Source organism: Oryzias latipes, chromosome 6, assembly GCF_053564925.1.
Source record: "Oryzias latipes strain Hd-rR chromosome 6, Olatipes_Hd-rR_3.1".
Taxonomy (NCBI): Eukaryota; Metazoa; Chordata; class Actinopteri; order Beloniformes; family Adrianichthyidae; genus Oryzias; species Oryzias latipes.
Genome location: NC_136242.1, coordinates 30,694,051 through 30,710,680, shown reverse-complemented (window position 1 = coordinate 30,710,680; position 16,630 = coordinate 30,694,051). Strand labels below are relative to the sequence as shown.

Below are 16,630 nucleotides of genomic sequence, written 5' to 3'. Positions count from 1 at the left end.
CTGAACCGTAACAATAACTATGTCATCAGCATAGAAATGCAAGTTAGCATCAATATTTTGAACTAGATCATTAGTGTACACGATGAATAGGAGTGGGCACAAAACAGAACCCTGTGGAAAGCTTTAGTGAACAGCAACAAAATCAGAATACAAATGTTCATATTTAACAGACTGGGATCTGTTATTTAAGTAGTTTGAGAACCAACCGACTGCGTGCTCTAACAATCCAAAGCTGATCAGTCTGTTTTTCAGGACAGCATGGTCAACAGTGTCGAAAGCTTTTGAAAGAGCAATATAGAGTGTCGCGCCACACAGTTTCTTATTTAATGCTTCAATGATATCTTTAACTGTATTCATAATAGCCGTACTGGTACTATGTTTTTTTCTGAAGCCTGATTGATATTTGGAAAGAAGATTGTTAGAGTTCAGGAACTCTTTCAGTTTATTACAAACATCGGATTCAAAACGTTAGAAAAAACAAGTTTGAAATTTTCCTACAATTAACATTGAAGGATCTCCCCCTTTTAATAAGGGGAGAGCAGAATCGTATTTCCAGACTGATAGGATTTATTGAGTTTTAATTGAGACATTAAATATTATTGTAAGGGGTTCTGCAATTAAATCTGCTCCCAATTTTAAAAGCCTCACTTTAAAGCTTGGTGGTTTCTTGTTTAACTCAATATACTCTATAAATCCACACATCACAGGAAAGGAGCAATGAGAAGAAAAAAAAAAAAACATTCTGTCCCTAAACCAAATCTTATATATTAAAAAAAAAAAAAATTCTAGAAGTCCTTTAACTCCTGCTACCGTACACAAGACTAATCACGTAATATTCCAAATTTTATTCCTTAAAAATATTTTCTCAAACAAAAGATTTAAAACAACTTATCAGAACTTTCTGTTGGGAATTCCAGACTATAACCCAGACAAAAAAGAAACTGTCACAATCGGCTTTAACTGAGCAGACCCAGACACTGGAACCCGGAAGAACCATAGAAGAAATGAACCGATATATTTTCCCTGGAAAAGGACCAGTGGGTAAGTAAGTTGATTTAGCATTTGTTGGATTAAGAGTCCAGGTGTAGAGGCTGTGAGCTGTGGCGTGACGTTGAGTTGAAGCGTGGTTTGGCTTGGAGTCGTGGCGTGGCTGGAGGCTTTGGAAGCACTGACTGCTCGTGTGGACGTAGGACCCAGATTGACACTCATGGCAGTATTTCCTGAAGACGAGGTGAAGAATCGCAATTAGTAAAAGCATGAAACGCAAGAACAAGAAACTTGACATGAAGTGCACCATAGAGGGGCAACGAACTGGCAATGAATTCCAGTTGAAGGATCTACTTAAATACACCTGGTATGGTGATGAGGTGAGTGTCCACAGCTGGGTCCAATCAGGAAGGCAGAGCAGAGATGGGAGTGGGGAGAAGACTGCCAGAGGTGCCATGATAGAAACATGTTTGCCTTAAAGTAGTGCAAGCAGCTTGAAGTGTAAAATCATATCTACTCCTGTGATTTTCATCTTCTGAAGTAAAAGAAAACAACTTTTGTCTCTTCACTTTAAGTACGCCTTATAAAGGTTACTGTTCCACTAAATCTTCAAATTTCAACAGTCCTGACTTGATAAATAAATCACTATCAATATATTACTATTGCATTTGACATGAAGAAAGACTTTGACTTTTTCACATACGAATTATTTCAGTTGAGATGTGATGCTTTTATTTTGGTTTTCCCGCGGTGGTACTTCCGTCAGCAGCCTGGTACTTTTCAGTGAGTGACGTCGCTTGTTGTCAAATCAGAGGTGGGGGTGGGGGGGGACGACTGCGCGTACGGTAGACGAGCAGCGGCGAGGCGGGAGCGTCTTCCCCGGTTGCCGCATTATCCACCTGCAGGAGAAACGTCCACCTGCTGACCTCACCCAGGAGGAGCCGCTGCGGGAGGAGCGAGGAGGAGGTGGGAGGAGCAGGTTACCTTTACCTTTACCGTAAATGTGAAGGTTCATTATCATTATTATTTAACACTACTACTATGTATAGACACCTTGTTTAATTCTACACATAATCTTGAAGTGTTTTCTTGATCTTTGAGTTATGCTCTCATTCCGAGCGTGTTATTGTTCATTTTGTGTTTTATTATGGTTAATTGTGTCCCTTTTAAACATTTTATTGTGTTGCTGCTTTGCCCCTTTTATTCTATATTTTTTCATCTTTAAATGTATATTTTATTTCCTAGTTGTGAGTTTTTTTCTTCTTTTTTATTGATTTTGTAACTTCTTTAAGATGTGTAAGACAGGTGGTTTTTAAGGTTTTCTGTTTATTCTGTCAATCTTACCACACACCTCATTTATGCGACTCACTTTAAAACATAGAGCGCCCTCCAGTGTTCAGTTGTGGTATGGCACACATCCTACGACGGAGTTTTAGGGCCACGGTGAGGGAAAAAAAATCTGGCCAACGTGGCGAGATTAAAGTCGTCATGTCGACTTTAATCTCGCCATGACGAGAAAAAACTCGACACAAAGTTTCGAGAAAAAACTCGTCTTGTCGAGATAAAAGTCGAAATAAAGTTTCGAGATTAAAGTCGCAATGTTGCGCGCGAGCGAAAAAAACTCATTAATTTACGAGATTATTGTGGAAGTGAGCAGCACGCAGAGCAGCAGGTGAACGCCGCGCAGCCGCAGAGCAGACCGACTAATCTTTGTTTAACAGGTGAGCTGAATGTTAATTGATAACGTCCCAGATGTCTGGAAGCTCATTTGTTTGATTTACAAGTTATTAAAGTTTTATTTATTGATGGTTGGTTTGCAGGATCACTGCAGCCCAATGAAGCCGTCATCGGTGTCCCTGCATCTGTCCACTTGAATCCTTTCTTCCTCCACCAAAGACAAGATCTCTATGTTTGTGTGATGCTTCCGTCTGAGGAGGAGAAGCACTTTTTGCCTTTTTCAACGTTGTAATGCTAATATAACAGACTATTTTCATTCATCTTTGTTTTTTAATGATCAAACGGGTCGCTTCATCTGCAGGAGGGGGCGTATGTGACACTGTTTTCTTCCGCATTGGTGATCGGATGACAGGTTCATGACGTAATGTGACAGATGAACTTCAGGTTATGTGAATGAAAAGGAGAATAAAGGCTGCAGCGATCCTCTACACCCAAACGTGTCTCTGAGCTCCTTATTTTACAGATGAAACTCCGCTTTACCGACACCGAACTCCGGAAAGACTGCTACACTGACAATAATCTGATTTTGAGTCGCCAGAAGGCCCAGAATCTCTTTGTTTTAAACCTATAATCCGGAAATAAAGCTTCACAAAAGGCTCCACATATTTCATCTTCAAGCTAGGCTCCGATAAACAGACAACTTCGGGGTTTTCTCCTTGTTAATCTATGACTTTTTTCCCGTAAATTTACGAGTTTTTATCTCCTAATAAAATTACTTTTTTTTGGTGGCCATAAAAATCTGTTGTAAACTCTTAAATACAAAGCCACTAGCTCACTAACATTAGCCATAACACTGAATATTCCTGAAAGACTCAGCTTCACTGCTGTCGCGCAACATTGCGACTTTAATCTCGAAACTTTATTTCGACTTTTATCTCGACAAGACGAGTTTTTTCTCGAAACTTTGTGTCGAGTTTTTTCTCGTCATGACGAGATTAAAGTCGACATGACGACTTTAATCTCGTCATGTTGGCCAGAATTTTTTTTCCTCACCGTGGCCCTAAAACTCCGTCGTACACATCTGTTTTACTTATGTTTTTTTTTTTTTGCCGATAGAGAAACCCTAACCCATAGTAATAACATTTCTGGTGAAAATACAAAATTTACAAATACAGGATTTCACAATTAAACAGATTTACTGTTTCAAATTCTAAAGTAAAATTTTAATAAGTTGAATTTCTGTTAAGAATTGAATGTCTCTACCCCACAAGTCAGCAGCTTTTAACCCTAAAAGAGCCATTAGGTCCAGTTTCTTACTGACCAAAATCCAGCAATGACATATTTTTCTACAATAATATTAATTTATTGTACTTTTAACAGCAGCATAAGTTCCTTTCAAAATAAAATACCCTCAGTGTCAAAGAATATCTTCCTGTTGCAGCAGATTTACTTAAAGTAAAAATGCAAGAAAGCTAATTTAAACATGACTTTTTCTATTATTATAAATTTTGTTTGCCATCATACTTTTTATCCTTTTACTACCAAATATAAACATGGCGACGGCTTTTAAATCCATCCACGTCAATGTAATTTTATTTCATAAAAACTGATTAGATTTGCTACATAAAATGCTGTTAACTAGATCAATATATCTGCTGTAGGTTTTTCTTCTATGGACTATAAATTACAGCTTTTACCATAATTTTCTTGTTTTTTTTGTTGTTGTTAAAAATCAACATGAATGACAAAACTTAATTGACTAAAACAAATGAACAAAACCACAAACCCAAAATTAAATCAAATTGAGCCTGAGATTGCAGACCTCTGGTCTAACTAAGAAAACAAAGTTTCAAATAAAGTTCTCCTAGAACAAAAAAATTCAAAACTACTGCAAAACTTAATGATAAAATTAATTCATTTTTTTCTATATTTAGTTTGCTCTTTTACTTTTAGTTCCTTCAACCTTTTGCACTTGAAGGAGGTTCCGCATTGGTTGAGCTGCTCCTCCTTCATTCTCCAGCCATGAAGGATGAAGGAGGAGCAGCTCCTTCATTCTGCAGCCATGGCTGGACACTCTCCACCAACCCTCTCGGTTCGTGTTTTTCCAGGTTCTGCTGCAGGATTTTTAACAACTTTGGCTCACCGTCCTTTCATAAAACACAAGGTGGAGTCTCTGCAGCTCAAACTGCCCTGACTGTGTCCTTTAGAAATGATCCAAACACACTAAACACAACAGGAATGGAAAAACCAAGAAGGTAATCAGGTTAATTTTTTTTTATTAAAATATATTTTAAAAATGAAAAAACAAGCATGTCCATATTATCCGTAACAAATATTGAATGTAATATACATTCGGCCAAGAAGTTTCTTTTCGTACCAAATAATCTCAAAACAAAATAAAACTAACACATTCAGAAAAAAATCATTTTCACAGCTCCATTTCCTTTGTGATCTTTAACAGGAAATTAAAAAAAAGAAAAGGAAAATGAATCCATGAACCTTTCATCTTAATTAAGTTAAAACAGTCCAAAACACAGAACCAGCTGATCTAGATAACAAACCCTCGTCCACCACGTTTTGACCCAGAATTTAAAAAAATCCAAACGTCACCTTGATGAGGGTTCACGTGTAAAAACAGTGGATTCACACATCAAGTTTTTATGGCATTTGAAAAGCTTTTTTATTTTCATTTAATAAAAACAAACATTTTGCTGTTGCGTGCAAACTTGAATTTGACCAATTATCTAAAGTAGCAACACTAAAATACACCGATGGATGCAGATGAACCGCATCTGTACGTTTGCTGCTTTAAGTTAAATAACATCTGTGCCACCGATAACTTCCTGTTTCCTTCATTGGTGCTGTGCACCAGCGTCCCTCACGTCACCTTTGTGCATGCTCGGCATGACCCGCCTTCAGTGACCAGAGGCTAAAGATCTGGAGGAGAAAGTCCTTTGATGCTTTCATTTCCTTCATCTCTTCTTTCTCATTCATTTCCCATACTTTATTCCCACAGATAAAATGTGCCAAGTCTCATTTTGTGATGATCATAAACCACCAAATCTGGTGGGAATCATTCCACGGAAGAAAATACTTGTACCATGAGTTCATGGCTGCAGCGCTAATACTTCTGTCGACATCTCAAACCAAAAGAAAACATCTGACCGCCGTCAACTCAGGACGAACACATGGCAGCCAATAAAAACAAGAGAAGACAAATGGAAGTTTCAGATCTGGATTTTGTGTTTTTAAACCACACACTCAATCAGATTCACACCAGAAACCTCAGATGCACCAACTGCCCTCTTCTGTGGGTTTCTCCACATTTACAAATAAAATGTATTTCCTACATTTATGGAGGATAACCTTCCTGTCTAGCATAACAAAAAATTAAATAGTTCACTTTGATTTAAAAAAAAAAGGTAGATACTGCTTAAAAACAGAGCACCTAAGAAACTAAACTCCTTTGACAAAAAAACCCAACAAATTTGCGTTACATTAATCAGTACCTTCAACTATTTATCAATATGTCAACAAAAATGTAAATATAAACTAACAGGTTATTTACATCTATAATTTATTCATTCCTGCTGATTTTTTCGAGTGAATAAATTCAATCCCACCTGTTAAACAGATTTAAAACATCTAATAATTTAATTAAATTAAGAAAAAACATGTTAACAAAGCAGATTTTCAGGGTTTGGAAGAAGTCTTCATGGCGTTCTGGAGCGAGAACATTGTCAGCTGTTTGACAGGATCTGTCTAAAAAGAGGAAGTTAAATGATCCAAACTTTGCTCTGAGGAGCTCCACCAACACATTAATAATGTGTTTTTTTTAGCTCATCTGAATTAAACGCGCAGTCAGAGCTGTTTGTTGTCTTCAAGTTCAGGGATTTGATCAAAAGGGGGGGTGTGGACCAAACCAAGAGGTTAAAAAAGTTAATGTTACTTTCGTGAGAACGAGGAAGTAGGACATTCCCTGGAAATACAAAACGTCCTCCCTCCCATCATTCTCCACAGCAGACATCATATCTCCTAAAAAAAACAAAAGCTTATTATGGTCTTTGCTACATATCGAGTCAGATAAGAAAATCGATAAGAAACGTCTGTCTGCCGGCTCTTGGAGCAGACACACTTTCTACCAAACGAGCTGAGATTGGTCGTCTGGGTCATGGATGTGAGGAGGAAGCGTTGTGCAGCAGAATGCCGTGAATGCCGCAAACGTGACAGTTGGGCCTCGTCCAGAGTTGGGAAACTCATCTGACGTGAGGAGGTTAAACTCATCACTTCTATTGTGGGAACCTGCTGATCAGGTTTTTTTATTTACTACCTCAGCTAATGAGAACTACAAACATATAAAAGAAGAAAAATAAACTAATATAGTACAGTCAAACAATTATCAGGAGAAAGTTGTAAATTTATGGTTTGAGAAAATGATCAAAATAAAAACAAATGAAACAGACCTGTTTGATTGATGTTCATTCAGCGAAATGTGATGGATTGCTCAACGATCTCACTAAATCTGTTTGACTTTTGTTTGTAAATGTACAGTTTTATTTTCATCAAATTACAATTTTGTTGACTTTTGTCCAATATTTTAATCTAATATTTATTAGATTAATTTATCGTTTTCTTTTATGGTGGCCCTAACATTCCCTCATAGATGCATGGAAGGTTGTTTTTTTTTTTTTTAAATCTAAGCTGATGTGGTTCGTTGTTGAGCCTGGAAAGCTGAAACATGCCAGTTTAGAGAGTGTAGCGCGTCATTTCTGAACTTTGACAATTTCAAAAACTCTTAAAGACAAAGAAGTGGGCAAAAGGTTTGGGTGTTCTTCCTTTGTTGTAGTGTGCTGTTCTGAGTAATGATGGGGATAAAAAACCTACAGCTCAGCAGGAAACTATGAAGCAGCCGCTGCAGAAAAGGCTTACGATGTTTTGTAAATAGTTTCCTGATCACAAACTGGTCTGAAAGTCCTGCTCTCACTGAAACTGCAAGTGTAGATGGATGCGTCCTCTCCTGGGGGAGGCCTCGTGAGCGATCAAACATAACGTCGTGGGTCAGAGGGGTTAAACCGCTGCTGAACAGGACTCAACCTGGAGGGAAAAGTGAAGACTCTCACACCCACACGCAGACACACACACAGACGTAAACTTCTCTTTCGTCTCCAGCTGGACCCGTTACATGTGCAAAAGCAAACGGTGGAAAACTCTTCCAAAGTGCTGTGAGGCTCCGTCAGCGGCGGTAAAACTTCATCCTGAACTAGGATCACTTCATAAAAAACGACTTTCTCGCATAAATCTGCTGATGGGTTTTTGCAGCTAGCCTTAACATTTCCTTCAAGCAGCGTCCCAAGTCTCCATTGTTCACCCGAGAGCGGTCTCTACTTGAAACAAAGGAGCCTGTGAAGTTCTGTGGACTCCCACAGAACCGGATCACAGGTTGGCGCCGAGCTTTAACTCTCGGCGACCTTCTTTGTGTGCACTTCCCAGTTGAACTTGAAAGGCACCTTTGGCACCAGCAGGTCCACGTCCATGTTCTTCTGCTCCCTTTCATTGTCCACGGTCCTGTAGCCCAGCAGGGACATGGCTCCTTTACATGCGTCCTGGACTTTCTTCACCTTGCTGAACGGCAGCGCTTTGCGCCAAGCCTGCGTCACGGCTTTGGCGTTTCGCGATGTGATGTCGAAGGCGTCCTTTGTGCTGCCCTTGCCCTTTCCCTGCGTCACAGTGACGATCCAGTCTTGAAGCTCGGGGGTCATCTGTAAACCTACGAAATCGTAAATGTCATTGATTTCCTTGAGGGGGTTGAAAGCAATGTCTTCGAAGCGAACCATCTTGTAGCGTCCTTTTAGAAACGGAGGGGGCTTGAGCATGGCGCGCTCGTTGATGCGCACGTGGCTGCGGCAGATCTCCTGGATGGCCTGGTACTGCACCTCGCTCGCTGGGATGTTTTTCTGCTCCAGGACCATGGCGTTATCTCTCACGAAGGAACCAGCCGACTGTTCTTTAGACCTCACCACGGCGCGCGGGTCCCGCACCAGGTGGACGATACGGAAATCCAGGGTGGGGTCTTTCAGGAGAGGGTAGAGAGACTCCAGTTCAAAGAAGCGGACCTCCTTTAACACCACGTGACTATAGGTGTTGCAGGCGTCCTCCACCTTCTGGAGGCCGTCGGAATCACAGCTTTTGTAGCACTGCGATTGGTTGCTGAACTGGCCGCGGGGCGTGAGGGAACAGGCCGGCGGCGAACACAGCGCCCGACTGTGACTCCACATGAAGATCTTCGACATGTTGCGCTGCTCTGGCATGTAGGAGTCCATCACGGAGAAGTCGCACTGGAACACCCTGTGGATGAGGTCTCGCACAGCCATCCGAAGGAAGCGCATCCCCACTCTGGGGGCGGAGCTCCACACGTGCCAAGCTGGCTCCATGAGGTAGAAGACAGACGGGTGCTGGCTGAACACCTGACCCATGAACGACGAGCCCGATCGCCAAGACGACAGCAGCAGCACGTGGACTTTGCTTTGGGTGGGCGGAGGGCTCTGGGGTTTCACCTGAACATACCAGCCGTAGAACATCAGCAGGGTCATGCCCTGCAGGAGCACTAGGACTATCAAGGAGGGGTAGCTGATTTTGCAGCGGGACATCATAGCTGTGGGTGCAGGCCTGCCTCTTCTCAATCCAACTCGCGTTCTGCAGAGAAAAGACAAGAGAAAAACATATTTTCCTTATCACTGTAAACCACCAAACTCCTAACGACCCGAAAGCCTGTAGTCTAAGCAGACAAAACTATCCAGTTTCAGGTCTGACTCCTCCCCCATGAGCGCATGTAAACCAGCTCTTTAACCAGCTATTTCAGAATTGACAAAGCCTTTTGGATAAAAGGTGAAACATCTTCAACTTTAAAAACCAAGTCCAGATGACAACCTTTAAAACCTACTACTATGATGGAATCTACCTGGATGAATGAGAGTCTTCATAGACATTAAGGCAACTAAGTAAAAAAATTGTTAATGAAAAAACATATAAATTCGTGTCCTTCCACTCTCTTTTAGGCAATTAATCAAATTCTACTTCACCATCATTAAATTTAATGAATTCAATGTGTGTTTAAGTGCAAACATGTGTATGATTAGAACCAAGTATAGTCGAGAAGATAGTATTTTTTATTTAATTTAATAAGTTTATGAATTATTATCTTAAAATGGTTTGATATATATATACACACACATATATCTATATATTATATTATATTATATTATGTTATATTATATTATATTAGATTAGATTAGATTAGATTAGATTAGATTAGATTAGATTAGATTATATATACATATACAGTATATATGTATTAAATCAAAAGATCATCATAGAGTGGACCGGCCAACCTTCTCTAATGTTCATCGCACTGACTGTCAATAAAGATGTGGTCATGTGACTTGTTTGTTTCTTTCAAGTCACACAAGACTTTCCCAAAAAGTCTGGGTGAAAAATAAGAAACAAGCCTTATGTGTTAAAGTCATTGTAGAACGGAGGAATTGGAGGCTGGACGCTCTACCATCAAACAGGGACGGACTTGTTCAATAAATGCTCCTTAAACAAAGAGGGTTGCTGTGCGGTTCGTTGGGACGAGCCAGAAACATTTGCTTAGTTACATAAATTAATTATAGATATATTTGTTTAAACCACTAACTGTATATGAGAACTGGGTGACTTTTCCCCACTGGTTCTCCAAACAGGAAGTACCTGCCAAAATCCCATAGATTTCTATTGAAGTTTTGAATCTTTGAAATGTTTAATTGACAGATTGTGTGTTTTCGCTTTCAAGTGGTAGGGGTGTGGCCTTCCAACAACCTCACTACTGATTGGTTAGAGTGGTTGCCATAGAAATTTTGCTTCAGAGCCTACTGACGTCTCTGGCTCCAACATGGCGCCGTCCATAATGCAAAAAAAAAATGACTTGAATAACTTCATTTGGTTGGAGCCAAAAGTTAGCCATTTTCTATGTGTGATGTCACAGTCAGGTGTTCCAGTTCTCATATACAGTCAATGGTTTGAACTGGTGACCTGTGAGTTAATCGTTTAACACGGGAGCTTTTCGACAGCCGTAACTCTTCAACCATTTCTGCAATTAATGCAATTCTAGTGGATTGTGAAGTGGAGAAAAGCAGCCCGACTTGCAACACTTCACTTAAGTGTTTACATAGTAAATCAACTATTTCTGACTTTCATAAATCCAGTTTAATTCACATAAAGGGTTGTTTCGTGTTATTTAGGTGGAGTAATTTCCAGTGTTAAAAACCCAGCATACAAGCACTTTGGACACCAGTAAAATACAGGAAGCTCTTAATTAACGTAACTAATTGATGTAATTAAAAGATGGTTAAAGTACTTTGATATAATGTTTGTTTAAGCCTTTAGCTTTTTTCTGGAGTTATTTTTCATTATTATGGTTGTTCTTTTGTGCTTTTTCAACAGATGTTACCTACTAAAAAAATCACAATGAACTATTTTTAATTTACTTTCAAATTTTAAAATAAGAAAAAATTGTTTTTTATTTTTTTAAATCAACATGTGTGTTAGCACACACTCAGACCACACTGAAGACAATCTTCTCGTTCTTCTGGCCATCATTAGGCCCAACCTGCTAGTCAGCTACTCCTTTAAATTTAGACTTGCGGCAGAATTTATAGAAGCCTCCATTACGAATTCCGTTTGGCGGTAATAAAAGATGATGAGATAATCAATCATCATGGCATGCGCCGCACAGACAGCAGGAGGAAGGCATGATGCCAAGAAGCCATGAAGTTGAGCATGTGTAACAGAGACGCCTGTCAAAACAGGCGTGTTTGTTCATGCACACAACACTACTTTGCTGGGTGGAGCCACGTGGATCCTTCTTATCAGGATCTTCAGCTAACGGCTATAACGGTGTTATGAGCGTTAAGGGAGCCGATCTTCCTTCATCATACGCCCTGAGAAGGTTTAATAAACGACGGGGGTCGGCAGCCTGGAGGGAAGGATGCGGGGGCGTCCTCTGTCTGTATTTTTCTATATATATATTTAAAAAAAAAGGGTTTGGGTGACAATCTCCTCTCTTCTCGCAATAAGCTGTGGTCGTGTTTTTGGCATTGGTCTGTCAAAATGAAATTTGAACAAGTTTTGAATATGCTGATGAAAAACTGAATAATGACGCTGTCCAATTATAAAAAGTGTATATGACTATAATTAGCATATCAAAGAAAAAGTAAAAACATTTAATTTTACATACAATAAAAGCACCATCACAGAATTAACTTACATTGAGTTACTGACCCTGTCTCATAATGAAACAACAGATGAATGAGCACAAAGCATACGTTTTTTTCTCTCAATGTTAATTAATTGTTGTGAAGTTCTTAGAAATATTGATGGTATTTTGTATCCAATCCTACTGCTGTAGGTACGACATTCCACAAATGCAATACTTCTGGTTTTAAACAAATGTGGTTGCAACACTATTTCAACTTTAACCTGGTTTCCTTATGCATTAACTCAAAACACTTTTTGAGTTAATCCCAAAAATCATGCTCTTTGACGTGCTGTTTGTGAATGTTCTGCTTAACAACTGTGATGGCACAGAACAGTTTGAATGGAGACGTCATGTCGTAAAGGTTGCTGACCCGTGTTTTATCTGTGTCCTCAGGACACAGATAAAAGCTGAAGATTCCCTCAACTTCTAGATTTACACTGTTTTGTATTAAAAAAAACATAATAGTTTCAGTTTTTCTTTGGTCAACTTGGCATTGGTCCATTCTGTGGTAACATGTTCCTAATAATGTCCCATTATTACCTTTTTTATTGTGAACATGTTTGTCTTTCCTGACCATTGTCATGCAAAGTTCAACAGACAAGCAAACATACGTTACGACCAAACAGGTGCTCTCGGTTCTCTTTATTTGGGCACATTTGCTTTCTGTTTACAACAGTTTTTTGTTTTCCCTTCTTTATCTCTTGAGTTCAGAAATTTGAACTCTTCTCCCATTTTTTTCTGTTATAAAGACACTGAGAGCAACAACAACAACAACAAATAAAAAAATGTGCTTTTTAAATGTTGTCGTGGGTGTTTTAACTACCTTTTGTGATTTACCCTCCCTGGTAAGGACACAGCAGATCCACGTTACTGCTAAAAATAGGAGTGGACAAACTATTTGTTCAGGCAGCTCAGCCATGGTTACCAGAGGACTGCCGCTCATCCACTAAAGACTGGTTGCTCGCAATAAAAAAAAAAGAAAAAAAAAAGTGTTTTTGCCTTTTTGTTGCAACCCCACGAGGACCAGCACCAGCTGCAGAGACGGGCTTGTTTTCTTAAGAACAGAAAACACGCTCAGCTGTGTGCACCAACAGAAAGAAACTGCTTCTCCGAGTTCTCACATGCAGCTGTTTCCATCTCATGGATGGAGGGTTTGCAAAACCCCACAAAAAAACTGGATCTTCGTGGCGTTCTGCACTGAACGCCAAGCAACAGAGACCAATAGCCCGAACCCACAAAACATCACCTCCGATCACCTTTTGACTGATTTTCAAAGCGCTCCCAGTGGTCTTTCATTAATGATTATGCTAATTTAAATCAAATCAAAACCTGTGTTGTTTTCTGGGCGACAGTTATACAGACGTTCCTACAGAATTGAGTTGGGGGTTGGGGCTGCTGTTTACACTCTCTCCCACTAGCTTAGAGCCCCTCACAACCACAACCTGACACTACCGGTGCAACAAAAATGGCGAGCTATATTGCAGCCGTACAGTTTTGAGCTCTGATGCAACTGGATGCATCCGTAAGGACCAGGGCAGGGACCCACCAGGGCAGGGACCCACCGGGGCAGGGACCCACCGGGGCAGGGACCCACCGGGGCAGGGGCCCACCAGGGCAGGGACCCACCAGGGCAGGGGCCCACCAGGGCAGGGACCCACCAGGGCAGGGACCCACCAGGGCAGGGACCCACCGGGGCAGGGACCCACCGGGGCAGGGGCCCACCAGGGCAGGGACCCACCAGGGCAGGGACCCACCGGGGCAGGGACCCACCGGGGCAGGGACCCACCGGGGCAGGGGCCCACCGGGGCAGGGGCCCACCGGGGCAGGGGCCCACCCAACTTTAGCTTTTGCATGACAAATACAAGCTTTTTCAAACGTCTGCTCCTGATTCACAAGAATTTAACGCAGAAACGCAGTTTTAATCTTAATTATTTTTAATCTACCAGCATGTTCTTCCATCATGAGAAAAATTCACAAGAAGATGTAAAAAAACAGCAAAAAGGCCATTTCCATGGGAGCGGGTCTTTAAACAAATATTTGTCAAAAACTGCGATAAGACTTCTTTATACAAATGAGGCTCAAATAAATGAAAAGGACAGTTTCTTCTTCTCGGCGTCGGAGTTTCCTGGTCTCACACATGACATCATTTTCCTAAATCCTGCTGCTTTTTTCTCCTCAGCTGATGCTTCCTGTCCCTTTGTTTTCTTGAAGTGACTCCGCATGTTGTGAGTCGGAAATCCTGACTTTACAACACTACAACAATTGCAGGAAGACGACATGGACAGACCAATAAAAATCTCTTCTTATACGGTTGAATACAGAGAACTGCTTTTCCATGCATCTTTGTGACCATAAAACCTTATTGCAGGCTGTGAACTAAAGATAACAACAAACCTTCACTATCGTGATAATAAAACTGAAACACTTTGTTTTTCGGCAAAGAAAACGAACATTTGGGATGAGACAAAGACGAGAACAAACAGAACCCGTCAAAGAACTATCAGAGTCTAGAGAACTGGTCTTTCCGGAGTGGAGCGACAGTTCAGGGATCATCTGCACACGACAGAACAGCAGGAGTCTATCTGTGGAGATCAGAAACGCCTCAGAGTGAGCAAAAAGTATCCTTTCCTTTCAATTTCCTGGGAATCTGATTTTTTTTTTTTTTTTTTTGGGGGGGGGGATCCTGATCTGGGGAGGATCTAAGTGCAGAGATGCCCAGTTTAGTCTGTTTAGTTTCGCAATCAGCTTTTGTATTTTATAACTGATTTTATGTTTTGTACAATTAGAGAGGCCCATTGAGACAACTATGTTGGGCTATAGAAATAAGACTGAATTGAATTGAAAAACTCCTTCTTGTTATCTTGAGACAGTCTTGTTGTTTTATTTTTGATAAACTTTCTTAGAAGTTTTGTTTTGTCCATTACCAGGAATTAGAAGATTATTCACTCCACCAGAAAGTTTTGAAGACAACTTAAAGGATGAAAACAGAACAAAGGAGCTGTCAAAGTGAGGAGCACGTTTGTGAATTCTGAATGCCTTTATGCACAAATACTTTCCTCGACAGAGATCTCCGGTTACACCACTTAGCTCCTTTTGTCCCTAGGCTTGCTAAAGGTTAAGCCGCTGTCTACTGAGATCCTTCACATATGTATCCTCAGGATGTCCTAGTCACTTTAAGGAGATGGCTATTTTATATTATTTTAAGAATCGCTGATGCAAATTGGATTCTATTATCCTGACCACATATTTGATAACTAAAAGTAACGCCATTCATTTACCAGAATGCAGGGGGACAAAAGGACTTTTAATGTAATTCACAAAACGATTTTTGGGATTTTAATTCATTTATAGGCAAGGAAATCCTGAACTTGTACATCTAATAAAAACAAAACAAAAAGAAAATTTTAAGAAATACGTTTATGAAAACATCTCTGTGCCCTTATATGTAGATGGGAATATTAAGACTTTATTAACAGGATGAAAGTAATCAACCAAAAACCAGGCGTGAAGGGAAAGGATAACTGATAATTATTAACTTTACCAGGTAATGAACAGCTAACTTACTCATTCCTCAACAAATAATAATGTTTTAAAGTCCTATTTTTTATTATTTATGTGAGGCTGTGAGGTATCTGTCTATATATATATATATATATGTGTGTGTGTGTGTGTGTGTGTGTGTGTGTGTGTGTGTGTGTTTTCTTTTAGTTTACACGTCTTAAAACTGAATAACTTTTCAGAGTTTTAAATTAAAAACCGTTATTTTTCAATTGTTCCCCCTTTTTTAAAAATGTAAATTTGTGTTGAAGAAAAACGCATAATTAAAAAATAAAACAAAATGCTCCAGTTATTTGATGAAGCCCTGAACATAAACAGGGTGGCACAATTCGGTTTAACACCCAAAAGCGTCTTGTTTTCACGCGCGTGTCCGTTTTGGAGTCTAGCGACCCCATCTCCGTTTTTAAACCGAGCGTTTGTCGTGTCTGAGCAGAAACTTCAAGGTCAGTTGAGTTAGTTAGTCGTCCCCAAAACGGTCCTACTTCCTAACGGACAGACGAGGAGAAAGTCGGCGGAAGCTGACCCCTCGTTTTCCTCTAAAAAGTTTTTTTTTTTTTTTACCTCTTACAGTCCAGAGATCCGTCCGCGGGGTCCTCTTCATGCTCCTCGGATGCGGCGCGCGCGCTTATGTCCGTAGCGGAGTTTTGAGACGTGGCCGGGGGCGCCGCTGCTGGTCTGGGCGGATCAATGGGAGGGGGCTGGAGGCGGCGGGCGGGACGTGCCCTGATAGTGTCCCAAACGCGGGGGTACTGCCATGACGGCACATACTTCAGGTGTGGGACTGACTCTAACCAACGGAGTCAGGCTTTGAGATATCGCGAGAAAAGGTGATGTCTGGGAAGCGGAATCTCCCTCCGGCTACAGACCTGCAGGCTCACCTGACACTGTAATAAAAACCTCCTCATGTCTGTTACAGAGGATTCATTTCAGAAAATATTCTGATAAATATTTCATAAAACACTCACGCGCGTTTTTATCAGTTTATCGAGTACGTAAGGTGTTGCAAATTTAATTTTATTGAACAAATAAATGTATTTTTTTGTACAATCATAATGAACTTTCATAAAGTAGAAGGATGCATCTGGTTCCTGTGTGACCCAGACTCATGTCCTGTCC

At 40.4% G+C, this 16,630-nt stretch overlaps 1 protein-coding gene and 1 long non-coding RNA gene across 2 annotated transcripts; both read right to left on the bottom strand.

Annotated features, from left to right (window-relative positions):
* Window positions 1-1,084: 1,084 nt before the first annotated feature.
* Window positions 1,085-1,811, bottom strand: LOC105354266 (uncharacterized). The gene is made up of 3 exons (XR_013656473.1): window positions 1,691-1,811; window positions 1,352-1,428; window positions 1,085-1,220 (listed from the first exon to the last, which is right to left on the bottom strand). It is a non-coding gene; the product is annotated as an uncharacterized LOC105354266 (long non-coding RNA).
* A 3,112-nt stretch (window positions 1,812-4,923) lies between these two features.
* chst6 (carbohydrate sulfotransferase 6) lies at window positions 4,924-16,314 on the bottom strand. Its single transcript, XM_023956037.2, has 2 exons — window positions 16,076-16,314; window positions 4,924-9,357 (listed from the first exon to the last, which is right to left on the bottom strand). Exon 2 carries the CDS (start codon window positions 9,312-9,314, stop codon window positions 8,118-8,120), a length of 1,197 nt encoding a protein of 398 aa, XP_023811805.1. The 5' UTR covers window positions 9,315-9,357; window positions 16,076-16,314; the 3' UTR covers window positions 4,924-8,117.
* Between the last annotated feature and the right edge of the window lie 316 nt (window positions 16,315-16,630).